The sequence below is a fragment of the Nesoenas mayeri genome, assembly GCF_963082525.1.
Source record: "Nesoenas mayeri genome assembly, chromosome: 1".
NCBI classification, from domain to species: domain Eukaryota; kingdom Metazoa; phylum Chordata; class Aves; order Columbiformes; family Columbidae; genus Nesoenas; species Nesoenas mayeri.
In genome coordinates, this window is record NC_137541.1 from 5,433,695 (window position 1) to 5,454,535 (window position 20,841).

The window sequence follows — 20,841 nt, forward strand, 5'->3', positions numbered from 1 at the left end:
CCTTATTAAAAAAAAAATAAGTATTACTTTTTTTTTATTGTACAAAACTCCAGTCCCTGTTCTCCAAACCTCCCCTGAAATTGTTTTTTCACCTTTGATCCAGCAGCTGCTGGTTTTCTGCAGTCCTGAGTAGGTAAAACATGAGAAGCACCTTGGGATGGGAAGGAGTTACAAAAATATGGACTATTGCAGTGCCCTTCCGTGAGACACAGTACAACACAGTGGCTGTTTAAGCAGACACCGGGCAGAAACCTTTAGCAAATAAATGTTCTGATTTTTCTACTAAATGTAATTTTTTTACTATTCATTGCAGTAGTTTCTCTTCGACCTTATTAACTCCTTTTATCCCCATGTTTTTTAGATTAAAATGGTTTACGTTGCTATTCCTAAAGTCTGCACCATCAAACCCCGTCTTTCATAATGTTTGCATTTGGCTACACTTTTCATCTTGTAGCTGAGGCAAAAGACTTCTCCAAATCCTGATTTTAAAGTAATGTGTTTGTTTTAAATTTTAACACTCTCTACAATTCTAAACGAAAACAAACTAGGTTGAATGGGGTTGGGAGGGAACTGCTCGGTAGCAACCGGTGCTGCGTGACATCTGATGAATATCAGTTCTTCATCCCCAAAACCATTTTGAGCCGATGAAGGAGCTGATTCCCACAACAGCTTAAACAGAGATTGGAGTTATTTCCACAATCTGGAAGCAGATTTTCCCCACTCCCATAGCAGGTGCAGGCTTGGTCTGCAGTGATTTCTCAGTTATACCCGAACTTTGCAGTTTAAGAAATTTAATGTCAGTGCCCAGCCAGGCAAAACCAACTCCCTAACATTTCTGTTTTTCACGGAAGGCTAAGACTTTATCCTCGGGCAAAGTCTCCTCTCTGGGCTGGCTGCTGTAAATCCTCTGGGCCCTGGCAAAAGCCAGAGTTGCTAGCTCATTTTACTTAATTTGTGATGCTGGCAAGATTTGTGCTGCAGCCCAGGGCTCTTGACTCAACCCTCCTAAATCAGAGCGTTGACATTACGGCAGAGAAACACCAGCACAGAAAACCTGAAAATAAATGCCTCAAAAAAGAGATTTTTCAGAAAGATGCTGCCTTGCAAAGCTTTAAATGGTGTTAGGGTAACGTTATAAGTTTCTCGGTGTTTGCTTCTTTAAAACCACCTGCTCATTAAGAAGTTGGGTTTTATCTGCTGTCATAATAAACGGTTTTTGCTACGTATTTCATGCAAGAATGTTGGGGCACTTAATATCTTTCTGCAGAACCCCTGCTAGACAAAATGTCATATGTTTTGCAGGTGGGTAAACAGAGACATGAGTTGAAGTGAAATGAGGTTGTCTACACAGGAACGTCAACCAGCATAGGTGTAATGACGTAATTACAGCAAATATAAATGTGTCAGGTTAATGCCGGTGTGCTTGTTCTTATTCCAGACTAAGAATCCTTTTTCCTGCTTGGATAATTCCATTTTGAAAGTGAGGAAGTGTATCCGAGAGGATAAAGTGCTTGGCTGTGGTTGGGAAGATCAGAGGTTCTCTTCTCAAACCTGCTGTGGATTTGCTGGGAGATCTCAAGTGAATTTTCTCCTTTCTCTGCACCATAATGTCACATGTGTAGGACTGAAGGTGGCATTATATGTAGGGGCAAAAAAAAATAATTGCTATTAAACAAAAAAACAGAGCAAGCACAGAGGTGGTGTCCGCAGTATCTTGAAACAGTTGGTGCCTGATGTCCACATTGTGCGTATTTTGGGGTTTATTTTATTTCCAAAAGCTGCTTTTTTTAGGTCCCATAGCCTGAATGGCCACTTGTGACTCAAGCACTTTAGGTGCATTCCTCTGGCAACGATAATTTGACTTTGCTTTTGCTGCAGCAAGAAGGCAGCGCACAGGCTCCAGGGTTGCTCCGTGGTGCAAAGAAAACAACGGCGAGCGGGGACAGCGAGGAGATGCATTTCAAAGGCGTGTTTCTGATCCAAACCAACGCACACACACGCAATGCTAGGGTGTTCCCGTATCATCGTAACAGATAATGTCCGTGTGCAGCGAGCACTTAAGATGGTATCAGAGGCAGAACCTGGCAGGTTGAGCGGGGCTTAGTCCTCTGCTTTAACCTTCAGACTGTGCTGCTGCAGGAAAAACAAACCAGGTTTAGGAAGACATTTTTCCTAGTAATTAATCCGCGGTCAAAATTGTGTGATATATAAGAAGGACAGATCATTCGAGTGAATTTTACTTTCAAGTCTGCTTTGCATTCTGCTTTGTTACAGGAAAAAATGCTTCAAGGTTTGTGTTATTGTAATCCCACCAGCTTCAGAAAGAAATAATCAGGATGTTTTTAGGTAGAACTGACACCTTGGACCTTCTCCACAAGGTCTACCCTCAGATCCTTTGCTCATGTGTTTGATGTTACACTGCGATGAGGGCACCTGGCGGTTGTGGTGGTGGCCAATGCAAGACAGAGGGGATACAAGACTTTCCTTCCCAGTAGAGGAGTAAGAAGCTGTTAGGTGGCCACTTACCTCTTATGGGCTGAGATACATGTGAACATTTGCTCTGCTGCCTGTTTGTTTCTGTAAAACACATTTTAATCATCCTAATGCTTTTTTAAAATGTTCTTTGTTACAGAAGAGGAAGAGGAACAGGTGCCTACCGATGGAGGTACATCTGCAGAGGCCATGCAGGTGCCACTGGAAGAAGAGGGAGATATGGAAGAGGATGAGGCAATTAATGATGAGAACTACTTGAGCAAGAGACCATTAGAAAGTCCTGATGCTGAGGAATTTCCACCCGTGAAACGGCTAAAACCGTCCGTTTCCAAAGGGGACACCTTGGACGGAGCTTTGGAACCACGTGAGCCTCTTAGCTCAATAAATACTCAAAAAGTACCACCCATGCTTTCTCCAGTTCATGTTCAGGACAGTACAGACGTACCCCCTCCGTCACCAGAACCACCAATGTTGGCTCCTATTGCAAAATCGCAAATGCCAACCCCCAAAACTTTAGAGGCAAAGCCGTTTGTACCCAAAACAAAGTCCAAAACAAGTTCTCCAGGACAGAAGACAAAATCACCTAAAACTACACCCTCCCCAGCGGTAACAGGAAGCCCCATACGTTCACCAAAACCTGGTTCCAAAGAAAAAAAGTCACCGGGTCGCGCCAAGAGCCCAAAAAGTCCGAAAAGTCCAAAGGTTCCTGCTCATGTTCCCCAACCACCTGTCAAGCCTGAAACACCAAGTAGAACCCCTCTGGCTGCATTAAGTGACAAGATAGGAAAGGAAAACATTCAAGTAAAACAAGGACAGACGCCACCTGAACCTGCTGCCAAGCCAAATATTGAAAGCCAGACTAAGAAAGCACCAGTAATGGACAAGACCATTGATGATTCAATTGATGCTGTGATTGCTCGTGCGTGTGCAGAACGAGAACCGGATCCATTTGAGTTTTCCTCTGGTTCTGAATCAGAAGGGGAAATTTTTACCAGTCCTAAAAGACTTTCTGTTTCAGAGGCTACAACTCCTAAACCTTCCGTTTCTGCCAATAATGCAAATAAGGCAGGAGCAACTCCAATACCTCCCTCAGGTGGGACTTCAAGTTCAGACATTTCATGGACAATGGATGACTCAATTGATGAGGTCATTCGAAAGGCAAACATGGGGACACCTTCTAATCCACCTGCCAACTTCACTTACTTCTCCTCTCCTTCCGCTTCGCCGCCAACTCCAGAACCTCTTATCAAAGTCTATGAAGAGAAAACCAAGTTGGCTTCATCAGCAGAAGTGAAAAAGAAATTGAAAAAGGAGCTGAAGACAAAAATGAAGAAGAAAGAAAAACAAAAGGAAAAAGATAAAGAGAAAAAACAGGAGAAAAATAAGGAGAAGGAAAAGAGCAAGGAGAAGGATAAAGACAAGGAAGGAAACAAGGAAGCGAAATTTCAGTGGAAGGAGCTACTCAAAGATGAGGATCTTGATCCTTATAAATTCAAGCTAAAGGACTTTGAGGACGCTGACACAAAAGTAAAGTTGAAAGATGGCAATACCAAAAAAGAGAAAGAAAAACATAAAGATAAAAAGAAAGAGAAAGAGAAAGGCAAAAAAGACAAGGATAAGAAAGACAAAGAGAAACTTAAAGATAAGGGTAAGGAAGATAAGGTAAAGGCTCCATCAGCACCTCTTGTGTTACCTCCCAAGGAAATGTCTTTGCCCTTTGTCAGCACACCAACTGCCATGAGGCTTCCCAGCATGTTACCTTCCTTGTCTCCAATGCTTCCCGAAAAACTGTTTGAGGACAAAGAGAAACCGAAAGAGAAGAAGAAAGACAAAAAAGAGAAGAAGAAAAAGAAAGAAAGGGAGAAGGACAAAGAAAAGGAAAAGAAGGAGAAGGAAAAGGAGAGGAAAGAAAGAGAAAAGAAAGAGAAAGAAAAGGAGAAACACAAACATGAAAAGGTAAGCTGTTTCCATGAGCTGAGATGGCATAACTGCCCGAAAAAATGCACATGGATTCCTATATTTGCTGCTGAGCATTGTTTAAGAGCTTTGAGGAGATGCGTGATTCCAGGTTTGGTATTTTTTAAACATAACAGCTCCATGGAAGATGTCCCCAAAGAGATCCAGGGACTGTCCCGCCTCTTTGGAAGATAAAACAGTGGAAGTTCAGTTTTGTGAATTTGAAATGTGAGATTGCCTTGCTGGTTTTCCTCCATTTACTTTGAAAAGTTGGGGCTTGGGCTCAACAACAGCACACACACAAGTGTATGTAGCATCGCAATGCACAGATTTTGTTCTGTAGATGTCCCTTAGTCAGAAGCAGCAACCATACACCTTTACTTTAAATTTAGTTTCTAAAAGTCTACATTTCAAAGCTTGTACAAGTCTGTAAATTACAAGGCGGAAAGAAATGAGGTGCCCTCAAATAAACAAGTTCACCAGTTATCTTATGTTCGGAAGAGCTGCTGAATCCTCTCTTTGCACGACCACCCCCTTATTGCTCCCATTTGTTTGAAGTAAGAAAATTGTTTTCAAATTATGGTCTAAATGTTCAAATGTCACCTTTCGTTTTGAGTCTTATGCTTGAAAGAGAGAAGGGGAGAGCTGGTTTTCAAGTGGGTTGAGCTCCTTCCACTCCTGTAACTCTTAGTGATTTACATCAGCCAAAGATAATTTCTTTTTTCCAATATCACCTAATCTTCAGAATATATTTAATATTTGAGAAATGAAACCAGCGTATTTGCATGTTATCAGATTTGAAATCCCATTAGAAACAGCTCCCCTAATTCAAGGCTTGCTCTAATTTTTTGTCACTTCACCTTATAATACGCATTAAATTGTTTTTTAAAAAAAACAAAAACCAGAAGAAAAGAAAGAGATTGTCTTCATATGTGATAACCTTGGATACAGGATTTCCTAAATCTCTATCCTTAGCATTAGGAAACACTATGTAAGTTCTGGTTTAACCAAGATGGTCTTTACATCCTGCTTGGTGTATAATACACCATTCGTACAAGCTCCAATTTGGGACATTCCTCATTTTCCTTTGTTGCCACTGCACCCTATTGTGCTACAAGCTGGACTTGAACCAAATGGCCAATTTCAAAACTCAACATAGTTTTTAAGCTGAAAAATGCTTTTTTTTTCAGTGTTAAGATAAATATGTATCTATATAAAATAGAGATGAGCTACTTGTTTTTTCATACATTTGATTTTGCATTTCTTCTGCAAATCTGTGTATCTAGTTTGCTCTAGAGCAATACAACAGGTACACAAACAAGCACGAACTGGTAAAGCTTCAGCATAGATTGAACATATATATATATTAGGAAGAGGAGATCAACAGTAATAAAAACTTGGACAAATTAAAGTGACAAAGCTGCCCATTACATTGGCAAAAAGTCCCTGTCAAAAGATAAACTTTAAAGCTAGAATGCATGAAAGAGTCCCCAGATAGAATTAAAATTTAAACTGATTCTTGATAGATAAGCTTTTTTTAAATCCACATCTTGCTGCAAGTCAGGATTTTCAAAATAAATTTCCCCTTTAAATCTCTTGAGCGATTTTCATTTTTTGCAAGGCCGCACTGCTGGTGTCCTGGAAAAATGGAGAGTTAGAGCTTTATCAGTTGGTGCCCTGAGGTATGTGGCAAAGCAGCTAAATCCTTGAAGATTAGCAAAAAAAATGCAGCACATGGCAATAAGGGGCTTATATGACTACTAGTATTAGTTCAGGTGAAAGAAGTATTGCTTATACATAAAACTGGACAAATCCACTGACAATGTATTTTTAGTTAGCTACAAAGGAGTCTTATATTGCTGGACTTTACCTCTTTGGTGATTTGGGAAGCTTAGTAATCCACTGTAAATGCTCTTCTGCTGGCCCCAATTCCCAGTATTACTCCAGAATGCTGCTCTTTCATTTTAACCCCTAAAAGTACATGTTTCCTTAATTTAGCTTTTCGGTTACACAATGACTTATTTAGCCAGTGGTTGCGTTATAAGAGCGAATGATCAAGTTACTGCTCGGACCCTTAACCTTGCACGGCGCAAGCACAACCTGCAAGATGATTTTGTGGCTTAACTGCAGTTTCAGCTCTTGATGGCCAGTAGAAGACATCAGATTGCCATTTCTAACATTGCCATACTTAAACAGAAGAATCACTTAATGCTTAATTTTGAGTGTTGTTATAGTTATTACCTAAGCGTGCATCCCATCCTGTTGGCGAATTGACACTTTTTTATCAAGTTTCCCCTGTAATTTTGCCCTGAGCTGCTGGAAAACACTGAACAGCAACCAATACTCTGCAAAAACGGCAGAAAGGCGAAGCTGAAGGCTGCACACTGGAAGTGATGGTTGATGGCACCAAGGAACAGGAGTTTTGTGCGCAGGGCTTGCCTACAGCTCCATGCTCTGCAGTGAGTGCTGGGGCGCTGCTCCTGGAGCCAGAAAAGGAGACAGCGAGCTGTGGGCTGCCTTGCATGCGCTGCTAAATTAAAAGCAGACAGTTGAAGCGGTTACACCTCATTCTACGATGGAGATTACCGGGTGTGCTGTAGGAGTGACTGAGCAGCTCACGAAGCGGCTGCTGACCCAGTTTCAGCTAACCTTAATACACTGAGCTGTAAACTAAAGCAGTCACGGAACTGCTGCGTGAGAAACGGAGCCATCCGCGCTTCAGGACTTGCCAGAGCTGCCCCAAAGTTAACTCGTGAGTCAAAATCCTGGCATTGATGTAGAGGAAAAACAACGATATCCAGGATATAATCATACAATAGTTTGGGTTGGAAGGGACCTTCAAAGCTCATCCAGTGCCACCCCTGCCATGAGCAGGGACATCTTCACCAGCTCAGGTTGCTCAGAGCCCCATCCAGCCTGGCCTGGGATGTCTCCAGGGATGGTTCATCCACCACCTCTCTGGCCAACCTGGGCCAGGCTCTCACCACCCTCATTGTAAAAAATGTCTTCATCATGTCCAGGCTGAATCTCCCCTCTTTAGTTTCAAACCATCACCCCTTGTCCTCTCTCACCAGGCCATGCTAAAAGTCCGTCCCCATCTTCCTTATCGGCCCCTTTAATCGTGAATGCTTCTTAATTTTCCCTCTGCTCCAGTCATGCAAACACTCCACATAAACCCATGTTGTAGAAAGATGCTGCATCTCCTCTTGTATCAAAGAATAAGATTTAGGGTTGTTGTGGAGCCCAGTTTCCTCTCAGGCCAGACTGTGATATTGGCATCTGAGCGTAAATAAGTTGTTTATGTGCTTTTCTTCTGCCACATGAACCCGCACCACCGTTGGTTAGAACATCTTGGTCGAATAGAAATGATAATATGAAAGACCTTAATGCGAGGGATAGGTGACATGAGTATCTTTCTGTGCTGTGTGCTGGAAGGTAAGTAGCAATGCTTGTCCTAGGAAGTTTTAGATTTGAAACAGGCACTACAGAAGGAGGAAAAAGCTGCAGGAAAGGAGGTAGAATAATCTAAGGCATGTGCCTGAGCCTCCTGTACCTAGGGTTCAATTCCATGTCTTTGTCCAGTGCCCAATGCTACAGTTAAAGATGATGGGAAAGCAGTTAAGGGACTTGCCTGTAGAAAGTAGCAGTGAAAATGTTGCAAGCATTAAGATCTTCAGAGGTAAAAAACGCTTGCAACACTCCAAAGGAATGACATAACAAAGAAAATGGTGCTATACAAACAAAAGAGAGAGGCCTGTGAATTAGACTAATACATATCCATGGAGAGCTTTATTGAAAAGCGTGGTTAACTGTGTCAAAACAGAAATACCACTTGGGCTGCAGCCCTTCTCTCTGGAGTCGACATCTCCCAAGCAGCTCTGATTCTTTGGGCAAGGTGCGTGGCACGGGACTCAGTCATTACCATTCCTCAATGTAAGTCCTAATTGAGTCCTCCCACTCTGGGCTGCTGTCTCCTGCGCCTCTTTCTGTGCTTTGAATTGATTGTTTGCTCTCCATTTCATCATGAAAGCTTTTTTAAAGCAGATTTCTCCCATTGAGAGTTGCTCGGGTTTCCATTTAGTGTGTGCATACTATTTTTTGTCTCTTGGAGTTCCTGGATCAGATTCAGCTAAGTGGTTATTTTATTAAATATGATGATACCCGTGCTCAAAATGAGATCAATCTCCCTCTCTTTCTATATACATGTGCATATATAATGTACATGGATATATGGATATAGGTTGAGCGGCTTATGTACAGAGAATGATTACAGTGTCAACTGTAAAATCGGAGATAATTCTATACAGGTTTAGCAAAGCAGTAGCTCAATGGGAGTTGCTAATTTTGACAGATACTGATTCAAAGACTTTAAGGACATATTCAAGTGCTCTAAACTCCACCAGATACTGAGGTTGAAAATCAGGCCATTTGAAAAATAACCATTAGAAACCTCAGCCTAATTGCATTAAAAAGCAATGGTTCTATTATACCTGTGTGCATAAGCACTTTCATAAAGTAGTCAGTGTTGGTGCTTGAGGTTTATTTGCTTGCTGTGTGTCTAATTTTAATTCAGGAGGGTCACAGCACATCTATGTGGTGAACTTGGGAAATAATTGAATTTAAACCTCAAAAAGTGCAAACACTAGTGGGCACCTATCAAGGTCAAAGCATTTCGTATCATTGTTTAGAAATATACTAGGGGGTTTTTGTGTCTCTAGAAAAATACTGAATCGAGAAGACTTGTTAACAAAGTGTATGAGCAGGTACAAATGAAAGAAAATTTCAAGTTGACTTTTCAGTGTAGAATTCAGATTTGTGCTTTGCTGTGGCTGGGAGCTCCCAACAAACTTTGACCATCTGTGCTACAGCATGAAGCGTGAGAGCACTGTGGTCATAGGTCTGTCTCATCAAGCTGATACACTGTTTGGTTAACCCCATCAGTGCTTTCATGTAATTAATATATTTTGGGACTCTGCTTGCAGTCTTTGATTGATGATTGTGTTCCTTTGTACAGATAAAGGTGGAACCAGTTGTTCCTGCTCCATCACCGGTTATTCCTCGGCTGACGTTAAGAGTGGGTGCAGGCCAAGACAAGATGTAAGTACAAATAAGTCCATCTGCAAGGTGTATCTGCAAGGTGTTCCCCCTCTGTCGCTTGCGGTAGCTCTTATTTTCAGTGGGAAACACTTAAAAATTAGTGGCAAATGACATTCATACACCTATTACATCTTTGGACTGTTGTAATGAGAAATCAAGCAGAACACTTACCAATAGAAACTTTTTGAATGTTTTGCCCTTTTCTTCTACTCTCCCATCATCTTTCATCCATCCTACACTGTTTCCCAGTCCATGCCTTTCTAGGGCATGGATTTACAAGACTTCATCTAGACTTCTGTGGTGCCTCCAGTGACATATAGTGAGGCTTCCGTAACGTATAGTTATCCCTAGGATAACCTACAGCCAAGTTTCACAACGCTCTTCAGCTAACAGTTGTTTTATGCTTTAAAGCACAACATTTGAAATTCCTTTATACACCTCTGTTTTATTATAACTGTTGATGATTATTCATGAATGTACCTAACTTATTTCAAATGGTGGTTCATTAGCTCCCTAATTATTGGGTGCTGTTGTACAAATAATAGTTACTTTGTACTGGACGAGCATAAATAGGATGATCCCTATCCTGAGATCACACAGCATAAACAGGTGGCTGAAGAGGCTGGGAAAACCATGCGTCACGGGGCTTTTTAGGCTGGTCCTGTGTATGTAGGTAAAGGTTTTCTTTTCATCAGGCTTTTCATGTTGTTTTTAATGGCTCAGAGCACACTTTCATGTCTGATGGTAAACATGGGCACCAAACAGATTTTTCCTTCCCATTCATCGCATTAATTATTGCTAATAAAGTAGTTTCTATTTTACAGCCATTATGAACTAAATCTCCTAATTGCTAATTTTTCTCCTTTATAAGTTAAATGGCATCTTTGATGATTATTCTTTTTTTCTGTGCTGTCAGACTTCTCCTCAGTAGGTAACTGTGAGTTTTACTGGTTTGAAGTTGCTATGGGACTTCAGTCATTTCTTGGTTTCTATGGGACACCCCTCACCCCAAATATCAGGGCTTTTTCCTGCTCTTCAATAATTTCTGCCTCCTTCTTTTCACAGTATTAGAGTGTGATCTAGAATTTTTGTGCTTCAAATTGCTGTACAAAAGCTCCAGCTTTCTCAGAACCCTTGTCTGGCCTGCTATGCAGATTTGGATGTGCCCACATGGAGAGAGTGTCCCTTCAGAGCCCACAAATCTGTTTTCCTCCTTGAGGAACCGCAAATACCTTTAAACTCCTCTTTTTCAAGAACTGTACAAGTGTTTACATGAGGAAAATGGTCAGAATTTCCAGGCAGAATTTCTAAATTAAAATTCTGAAGCTGTATTTTAGCACCAAGGAGTTGATTTTGCTTCCCATCTTGATTTACCCTAGTCCTTCTCATATCCACAAGCATTTTGAGACTCAGACTCCATCTGCTTCCTCCAAATCACATGGGTATGTCATCATCAGCTCTGACAGCCCATAATGGGTCAGAGATACTGTCATCTTGTTTTATGGCCTTTTGGGAAACTCAGTTCTATCCCAGTTTCCTTCGTGCATCTTTAGTGGCACCTTGACCACCATCTGAGGACCTCAGGCGTTGTGATCCTGTGCATGGTAGAGCCTAGAGTTTAAACCCCGACTCCAGGATGGGAGATACACAAAGCTGGCTTAACTCAAAGATTCTAGGCAAAAATAGGGGAGAATTAATAAACCAAAGCCCAGATCTTTGGGCCTGGGGAGTCCTGGAGGCAGATGGTAGGAAATGCTAAAAGTTGGTTGTGCTCCAGCTCTCTGCAGCATCTCTACTGGGTCTATGAGGGGAACTTCATCTTCTCCATGCAACAGTCATCTTTGAGATTGCTTTAAGATAAGTAACCAAACAAGGTTTGAGTCATTAGTATTCCATCTCTAATTGCTCACTGGTTTCCCTTTTCTACCTTAAATATCTCCTCACTGCCCACCATACTGGCACCCTGATGTCCCAGTGTAATGGTTCTATCACCCACTTGCACCTTCTGACTCACAGCAAACAAGAACTTGTGGAACTTTATAACAACTTTGAGGATTTTTCATAGTTTTCCAAGGCAAAGTCCAGGAAGAAATTTGCTGTTACACAGATAAATACAGTTTGTGCCACGTGGCTCTGGGGACAATTTTGTGTTGCGAGTCAATCTGGTGTCTTATTTGGCAGGGCTTGTCCTACTCTAAATAATACTTTTACTGTCATCTTCAACAATTAATATTCAGCCTAAACTCAGCGCATATTTTAATTTTCACATGTCGTGATCATTATGGAAAGGACTGGTGTGGATCTGAGGCAAAGCCTGTGTGTAGCTTGGACATCTGAAGCAAAACTAGAAGGCTCTGCAGCCTTTATTTCAAGTTATTAGTTGAAAAGACCATAGTAGGATAATCAACCTTTTAAGGCAGAAACAAAGCTTTTGTTCCGTGTTATGTTAAGGAAAAGTTAAACTTTTGTTTCATCTGCGTTGGTAATGAAGTTCTGGATATCTGGTAATTATCATATAGAAACGTGTTTCAATTAGCATGTCTCTGGAGTTTGCTGGCATGGGTTTGTTTGACAATACCGTGAATGGCCATGGAAAAGTATGAAAAAAGTTTTTGGGGATTTGTAGAATTTGATGAGTAAATGGACTAATGAGTTATTTGAATTTCCTTTGTTCAAGAGAAGAGCTGTTTGGAGGCTTTAGGAAGTACATAAGCACCTGTTCAACTGGAGGCTGGGGGAATAGATAAAATACATAAAACTTTGTCTTGAATGGAAGAAGTTACAGATCTTGATGAGGCCATGAAGTCTTTCAGGCATCTGAAGAAAAAGCATCATCCCAATGGTGATTGAAGCGGAGCTTCACATCACACCATAAACACGGCACAGCAACAGCAACATGAATTTACTCAAATAGCACAGCAGTGGTGAGGAAAATACCTTTTCAGTAGCGAGCAGTTTATTCTCTATCATTTTGCTTCTTGGCTCCTCTGCTTGGACCAACATACAAAGCGGTGATGGTAACAGCAGAGAGTTCTCCTTCTTTCTTGTTGCTGGGAATACAAGTATATATTGCTCCTAGATTCAAAGTGGTCTCTGCATTCAAGCTTGTCCAGTGTGCAAACATTCTTACAGCACACATCAGTTCAAAAGAGACGACTATTAATAACATTAGGTTAATAGACGCAAAAACATATTGTTGCTGAAGGATGGAGAAACCAATATTGGAAAAACTATTCTACTTTAGGTTTTTTTTGCAAGTGTTTTAACTGCACGGTAAAACAGGAAGAAAGTAGATTATAATCAAAGCATTTCCATCTTAGTTGTAAACAATTACAGCAATACTTGCATGGATGCCACATTAGAAGAAATTTACTGGATTCCATTCTAATGCAATTAGAGCTAATTTTGTTCTTTAAATGAATAAAAGGTCAGCTAGTAAATCTAGTTTATCTCAAGTCCAGGCTTCAATAAATTGTTTTATTTAATTTGTTGTAAAAGATCTTATCCTTAATGGGCCTAGCTCTTATTAGTTTGCTTGGATTCTGAAATATTTATGACCACCTTTTTAGATATGATTTGAATGATATGTCGGAAGGGTTTTTCAGTGTTTTTTTCTCCTCTCCAGTGTTATCAAGGTAGATTGCTAACTGAATTAGTATAGGAAGGAACTAGAGATGCTATCTTTTTAAAAAACAAAACAAAAACAACCCAGCTAGTATAGACTTTACGATTTTAAATCAACTGCAAATGATGGGCAGAATTGAATACTTTAATTCAATTGCATCGTGGTTTTGCTTTGTCTGGTTATTTTTCCTAAGCACAATCATTTTCCAAACACCTAAGTTTTTAAAAAGGAGATCTACTTATGGGGTGTTGACATTCCAACCACTGCCATGGTGGACACAAACTTCAGCAACAGGATGTGCTGTAATTTTTTATACATCAGATAAATTTATTCTACATTTAAATACAGTTTTTAAGAAAAAAACAATGGCTTTTGACACTAAGGCCAGTTCACAAAGCAGAGTACCACTCACTGGTGCTGTTTCAGTGCTTCTGTGACTTAGAAGCAGGATATATATTTTTTGTGAAATAGATTCTCCAAATTCACCTTAAAATGTCAGGCTTTTGCTCCAGACTCGTACCGCATTGTATCATAGCTCTGCCATCAGAAGGGAACCTGGAGACCAGGCATGAGTTGGTGAGAAGACACGTATTTTAACAGTGTTTAACTTCTAAACCCAACCTCCTGCTCCAATGAAGTTGCCCCCTTGTCTTACATATTTTGAAGTAACTAGATATTTGACTTTCTCCCCCCAAAAATTAGCATATACTCAGATATGCATGCTTATGTGTCTATAAAAAATGTATATTAAATAACTTGTGGATTGTAAAATAAAATCCTAAAAGAATTAAGGGATAGAAGAATTTTTGTCATCCAGATATTGAATTGATGCCACTAAAGCTTTTTATCACTTGGTGGGATATTATCAGTCCAAAGCCTAACTTGTGGTCATTTGAAGGCTCACTTGACTGCATTATATCCCCGTGACAAAAGCCACCGGTATCACTAGCTGACATACTTTATAAGGAATCTCAAAGCCAAGTGCCAGTGTAGACCAAATTATTTTGTGACCAGTAGATGGGACCTCTCTGTGTAATATGGGTGACCCAGAAGCTATTGGGACTAAGAGGACAAGGAAACCTGGCCTGTTCCTTCTGTTTGATTACACTGAGTTTCTGTGATCGACCATCTCAGAACTTGTACCACAATAAGGTGCTCATAGCACCTATTTTTATAAGTTGTCAAAAAGCAAGTGTCTGAAAAAGTGGAAGCCTGAAAGGAAATGCGGCTTGAGGAAATCTCCTCATTGAATCTGTAACCTTACCTGAAACACAGCTGGACTGTTGGAGGAGTTTATTTTTCATAAATTTACATGGTTTGGGTCATCACTGCTACTTGCTCAAGAATTTGGTATTTTAAATGCAACCACAGTTGGGCAACAGAATTTCAGTAAACCAGTTCTTCATCATTCACACTTCTGGAAATTCCATAAAATGGCGTTACCTAACCTGCAGCATACAGAGAACCGTCAAGTGTATTACAGGGTGATGTTCTCCAATGCCTAAATGATGTATCTTCTTCAACAACCTTAATTTAACTAAGAGCTGAGCTGCAGACTCTCCAGAGATATACAATCAGACTTTAAAAAGGTAATGGCAGAAGAATGGGAGAAGAAGAGAAGAGAGGAGAGGAGAGGACGAGGACGAGGACGAGGACGAGGAAGAGGAAGAGGATGAGGAAGAGAAGAGGGAGAGGAAGAGAAGAGGGAGAGGGAGAGGGAGACGGAGAGGGAGAGGGAGACGGAGAGGGAGAGGGAGAGGGAGAGGAGGAGTAGTAGCAAATCCATCCATACATTTTTTATTGACCTGGTTGAAGACAATAAATGAGGCAAGGACCATGTTGGTGTTCCCCTAAGCTCACTGGGGATCTGTTGTTGCTGCTGGAATGTGAATACTTTTGTTTTCAAAACTGCTCAGACTCCCTGGGAGTTACGAAAAAAAGATGGATGTCTAAGACAGGACTTTGCCATTAGCTTCAATTAAACTAGAGTTCTACCCTAGGTAGTTTCCAATAATGCATCTTCATTTTACAGTATCATCGCTGGTGAATATTCAAGGATCTTTTGGTTTTAATAGGGTTGTTCTCGTCCAGATAAATCAGACCATGTGAAGAAACTTTTGAACTTTGGGTGCTATTTCGTGGAGAGCAACTCAGATAATTTAGTTTACTGTCTTCATAACGTTTGCCCACAATAGCTGAATAATGGGGTTCATTAACCTTGTGTAGGCACATCCAAATTGTTTGCCTCGAGCCTTGGCTCCCCACGTGTGGCCGGGGAGGAAAGGATTCACTTTTTATTGACTTGTCAAGCCATAGGTTTGCATTCCCAGCCAAGTAGCTCCTGACCCGTTCCATTTATTTCACTGTTTTTGTGGTGGGGAAAACAGGTAAAGGAATCCTGCTGGAAGCCCCTCCTTCCGCACGTTTCGATGAATAAAAGCAGTGTTTGGAGCAGTTAAGGCACCGTGACCAAATCCTTCGGAAAACGTAATGCAAGCAGCATGGGGCTATTGTGGGACACAGCTGTAGGCGGTGTTGGTTACCCTGCGAGACGCTGCTTATTCAACAGAAAGCTCTGGAGGAGAACTTATTGTGGAATTAAATAGGAGGGAAAAAAGTGATACTTCAGGGAGAAAAATGTAGAAGGGGAAACCGCGGCTCGGGAAAATTAAATAATAGAGTCCGGGCAGCGAAAGTCTGTGTTTATTGCAGCGCTAATGGGCAGCCCAATTATTTTACGCTGCAGCACTTAGCAGAGAAAAAGCTGCGTGAACCGTGTTTTAACAGAATTAACGTTGTGGATGTCAGTCCAACTTTTGGTGTAAGAGAGAAGAGAGTGTGTAATGGTGAAATCATTTTTGATATGATCAATAGACCACCTAAGTGAGGAGACAGAACAATGACAAATGATGTCGCCCTTCTCCAAGGGAGCAGAGATGTGCATAAGGACTTCCAGCCATCTCTACAGCTTTCATAAATCTTTGTGTTTGTGTGTGTATATACATACCCTCATTTTTCTGTTCTGTAGTCTTTTAAATTATAAGAGCTGGAGGACTGATTTTCAATACCTTTTTAAATGCTGAACGCATTTTAATGAAGGTATTGTTACGGGTATGTTTCATATCCCTTTCCCGATTTTTCTCTTTTAGTGTCACACATTGGCCACGATCCTGTAGTAGAATCCCCATGTGTGGTCTTGTATCCATCCACAAGTCTGGTTCACGTGGATGGAGGTACCCCAGCCTCTCCCTTTTACATGAAAACAGAATAAAACACAGAATTCCATATCCCTTTTACCAAAACAAATAAATTATCATTTTTGTTTATATTTCTAGAAGAGTTTTTCTCTTCCTTGAGTGCGAGTTATTTCCAACTTCAGATGTAGTCCTTAGCATTTCTTTTTTTTAATTACTGAAGCCACCCCAACTAATTATTCATCCTGTTTATGGTAGGTGGTAGGCTGTGGAAAATCATTTTCATTTTGCTGCTGGCCACATTGGGTGGTGAATCCAAAAGTGAATCCATAAAAAGGCTTGAGTCATTAGAAAACAAAACAACTTACTGTGAGATTCTTTGATTTTGCTGCTTATTGCTCAAGAGTAAATAAATCATATACTGTATACCACAATTAAAAAAAACACTTCAGGCAGGTTTAGACACATAAGCGAATTGCTTGTGTAAATGGGCATGAGCAGCTGCCCTTATAAAGCACAACAGAAACCGATCAAATATGTGTGAAAGATTAGAAAGGCAGATGGGTGTTTGTTTAGAAAATAGACTTTGCCTCCATAGAAGATGACTGCAAGAGAAAGGTGCTGATTTTCTTGTCTTTGGCAGAGGTGCTTCTTGTCATTCATTCTTTTATTGAAGCTTTTAAACAAAATTGAGTCAACTATATAGACTCAGGGATTCAAAAAATAGTTCCTGGGAGCTGGATAGGGACAAGAGTAGCCATCCATAAACATGAAGAAAAAGCTGGTCCTACCTGGATCTAGTCAAATTGTCCTGTGAGCAATTCCTCTGTCGCTTTATGGAGCCTCCAAGTGCAGGACTGGCCTGTTTACTTGATTCTTACAAAAAATGTATCAGTAACAAGCTGGAAATGACAGTTTTGGAGGTTTCTAAGCCCATGCTGGCATTATTTTCTGGTAGTTAATAAAGTTAATATTCTATACTAGTTCCCAGTAAAGAGAGTATATGTAGGACTGGTTTATGAGCAAGCTTCTGGATTGTACATCGCGTAACATTTCCCGAAACATATGGCAATAAAGGGCAGTTTGCAAGGAGCATGTGAGAGAAAGCTTGCAAAGAGCACGTTGGCGTAAACGTGTTTTACCAGCTCCTGGTTTTGCTGTTGAGAGCTCAGCAGAAGGGAATAATGCCTGGTGGTTTTCACATCGAAGATCTGAGCAAGTTGTTATTGATGATAAGAGAGAAAAGAAGATGGAAGATACCAAGACACCACGCTACCAATTCAGGTTTTGTCAGACTAGTGATGAACCATCCAGAGATGTAAGTCAAAATGGTGAGAAAGAACAGGAGGGTGATTTAGGAGTCATCGGCAGAAAGGTGCTTGTGGTTGTTGGGAGAAATACCCTGGTGTAACAGATACAGAGGGCGGAGGCTGAGGGCAGAACTCTGTTTCACTTAAAGTAATGGGAAAATAAACAGTAGAAAACCTGTAATTCAGTTTCAAGAGTGCAAATGTCTATAAACCGAAGGAGTTAGTTTGAAATGTCAGCTAGATTGAAGACCTAATAGATTCAAAAGTGATGGGAAGGGAGCACTTGTAGGAAACTACTACAGAGTGAATTCTGTGAATAACTCCTTCCAAAAGGATGTTGAGAATGAGCATCGTACCTCTAGGAGAAAAGGACTGTTAGCAAAGAAGTTACATCTTCAAGACAAAAGACTGTGGAGGTGAAGTCAGGCCTGGCAGAAGTCAAGCTGAATTAACTATTGTGAAGGATATAGAGCAAATAGGAAGAGGAGAGGAAGAGGAGAGGAAGAGGAAGAGGAAGAGGAAGAGGAAGAGGAGAGGAGAGGAGAGGAGAGGAGAGGAGAGGAGAGGAGAGGAGAGGAGAGGAGAGGAGAGGAGAGGAGAGAAGAGGAGAGGAGAGGAAGAGGAAGAGGAGAGGAGACGAGATGAGATGAGATGAGATGAGAAGAGAAGAGAAAGAAGAGAAGGGAGAGAAGAGAAGGGGGACTGTGGAAATTAAGACAAAGACAAAATGAAGGATAATATAGGTATGAGCCAAGAACAGAAAGAATACTTGCCTGTGATCCTCTGTTCATTTTCTCCTTTACTGAGAACTAGGACAAGATGGGTAACAGCAGTGGGTTGACAGTAATGGAAATTAAACATAATGAATTGGGTAACAAAATACAGGAAGTTTTATGCGCTGAAATCAAGGAATGGGATAATCTTTCTCCCAAGTTCTAGAAGAACTGTCTCGTGAATTTGCAGACTCAGTGACAAGTCATTTTTAATATATTTGTTTTTATTTTAAAATGCAACGCGTGTTCAATCTATCTTTAATAAATAATAGAAAAAATAGAAGTGCTGAAGAAGAAGGGAAAGAAAATGTGATCTACACACCTGGTGAGAGCAGTGCATATAACTATGCAGCAAATTTTGGAGGAAGCGCTGATTGAAGGCTTGGAGGTAACTGGCACAAAACACAAAACAGAAGTAAACCATACCGACACGCTTGGTGTCAATTTTTGATAAAGCAACTGATTTTCTAGGTTAACCTAGTCAGGCTGTAGCAGATGTGCCTGGCAGTGGCTGATTTTTTTGCTGTGCATCTCAGGTATCTTTTTCCACCACCAATGCTGAGAGCAACTATCTCCACCTCCCACAGCAGAGTCATTTCTTCTGGACTGGGGAGGCAGCTGCTGGGTGCAGGATCGAATCCCTTCCCCTCCAAGGAAAATTCTTAACTAGGGTGGAAATGAGCTGGGACATTTGCATGTGCATAGCTGGAATAAAGTTGACATCTTTCCTACCACTGGGAGAAGGGATGCTCTCTTCTAAATGAATGAAAAATGGCAAATCCAAGCCGGATTTCAGGAAGATGTTTAATACTATCACACAGGATATTCCTAGTGAAGCTGTCTAAACAGGGTTAGCAGAGGAGCTGCTCGGTAGTAAGGAACTAGCTCAAAGTCTGGGGACACCTTATTGCAGCCTTTCAGTATTTAAAAGGGGTCTAGAAGAAAGATGGGGACAGACTTTTTAGCATGGCCTGTTGTGATAGGACAAAGGGTAATGATTCTAAACTAAAAGAGAGGAGATTCAGGCCGGACATGAGGAAGGAATTGTTGCCCTGAGGGTGGTGAGAGCCTGTCCCAGGTTGCCCAGAGAGGTGGTGGATAAACCATCCCTGGAGACATCCCAGGCCAGGCTGGACGGGGCTCTGAGCAACCTGAGCTGGTGAAGATGTCCCTGCTCATGACAGGGCTGGCACTGGATGATCATTGAAGGTCCCTTCCAACCCAAACTATTCTGTGATGCTGTGAAAGGAAGATAGGAACTGAGAATTGTAAGAGCGCTTATCTAACCAGAGAGAAGTTTGCTAGTGAATGTGCTCAAGGATGTATTCCAGGACTGGTTTTATTTAATCATTTCTTTTAAAATTTTGTCACAGAAGGAGTTAGAACACTGATACTTTTTGTTGGCAGTAATTTTGAAGGACCATGTCAGTACAAATGAGGATCTTATGATTGTCTGGAATGAACTGGATTCTCTTGAATAGAAGGGAAAATGGCATTTAATTCAGTATATGAAAAACTGCAGTTAAGACTTTGGATTTGCAGTGTACCAATCAAAACTTCAGCCAGAAGTAAAAAGCTGATCAGTGGGTGTCCATCACTACAGTAGGTGAATTAAGTGGTCAGGGGATCATTAGTTGATCACAGAAAGACAGAGTTGCCAACCATAGGATGCATTGCAAGAGATTATTTTAGCAGAGGTAGTGGAATTGTCCAGGCCATTGTATGAGGACCTGTTTATACTTTGTCTGAAATGTTATATTTGATTCTTGAAGGCAGGTTGTATTCAGGAAGGATGAAGAACAGGTGCAGAAGAGGCCTTGGAGCACTGTTAGGGGGAGCATAAGGGGATCCGTGTTATCACAGGATGGTTGGGGTCGGAAGGGACCTCTGTAGATCATCCAGTCCAACCCACCTGCTAAAGCAGCTTCACCAGAGCAGATCACACAGGAAGGTGTCCAGGTGGGTCTGAATGTCTCCAGAGAAGGAGACTCCACAGCCTCTCTGGGCAGCCTGGGCCAGGCTCTGGCACCTCAAAGGAAAGAAGTTTCTCCTCATATTCAGATGGAACCTCCTGTGCTTCAGTCTGTGCCCGTTGCCCTTCATCCTGTCATTGAGCACCACTGAAAAGAGTCTGGTCCATCCTCTTGACACCCACCCAGGAGATATTTATAAACGTTGATGAGATCCCCTCTCAGCTTCTCCAGCTGAACAGCCCCAGCTCCCTTGTTCTCTCCTCATAAGAAAGATGCTCCAGACCCCTAGGAGAGCATCTTTGTGTGTTTAGTCTAGCATGTGAAGAGGGGATGTGATTGCTGGCTACAAATACATCAGGCAAGTAAACGTCTTGGAGGGAGAAAGCTATTTAAGCTAAAGAACAAAGTTGGCACAGAAAC

At 41.2% G+C, this 20,841-nt stretch overlaps 1 protein-coding gene across 1 annotated transcript in view; it reads left to right on the forward strand.

Moving 5' to 3' along the window:
• Positions 1-20,841, forward strand: part of TAF3 (TATA-box binding protein associated factor 3) — a 127,339-nt gene that overhangs the window by 93,989 nt on the left and 12,509 nt on the right. The window contains exons 3-4 of the mRNA XM_080352721.1: positions 2,633-4,449; positions 9,464-9,546. Of these exons, the coding sequence (XP_080208847.1) occupies positions 2,633-4,449; positions 9,464-9,546 (1,900 nt within the window). The remainder of the gene's footprint in view (positions 1-2,632; positions 4,450-9,463; positions 9,547-20,841) is intronic.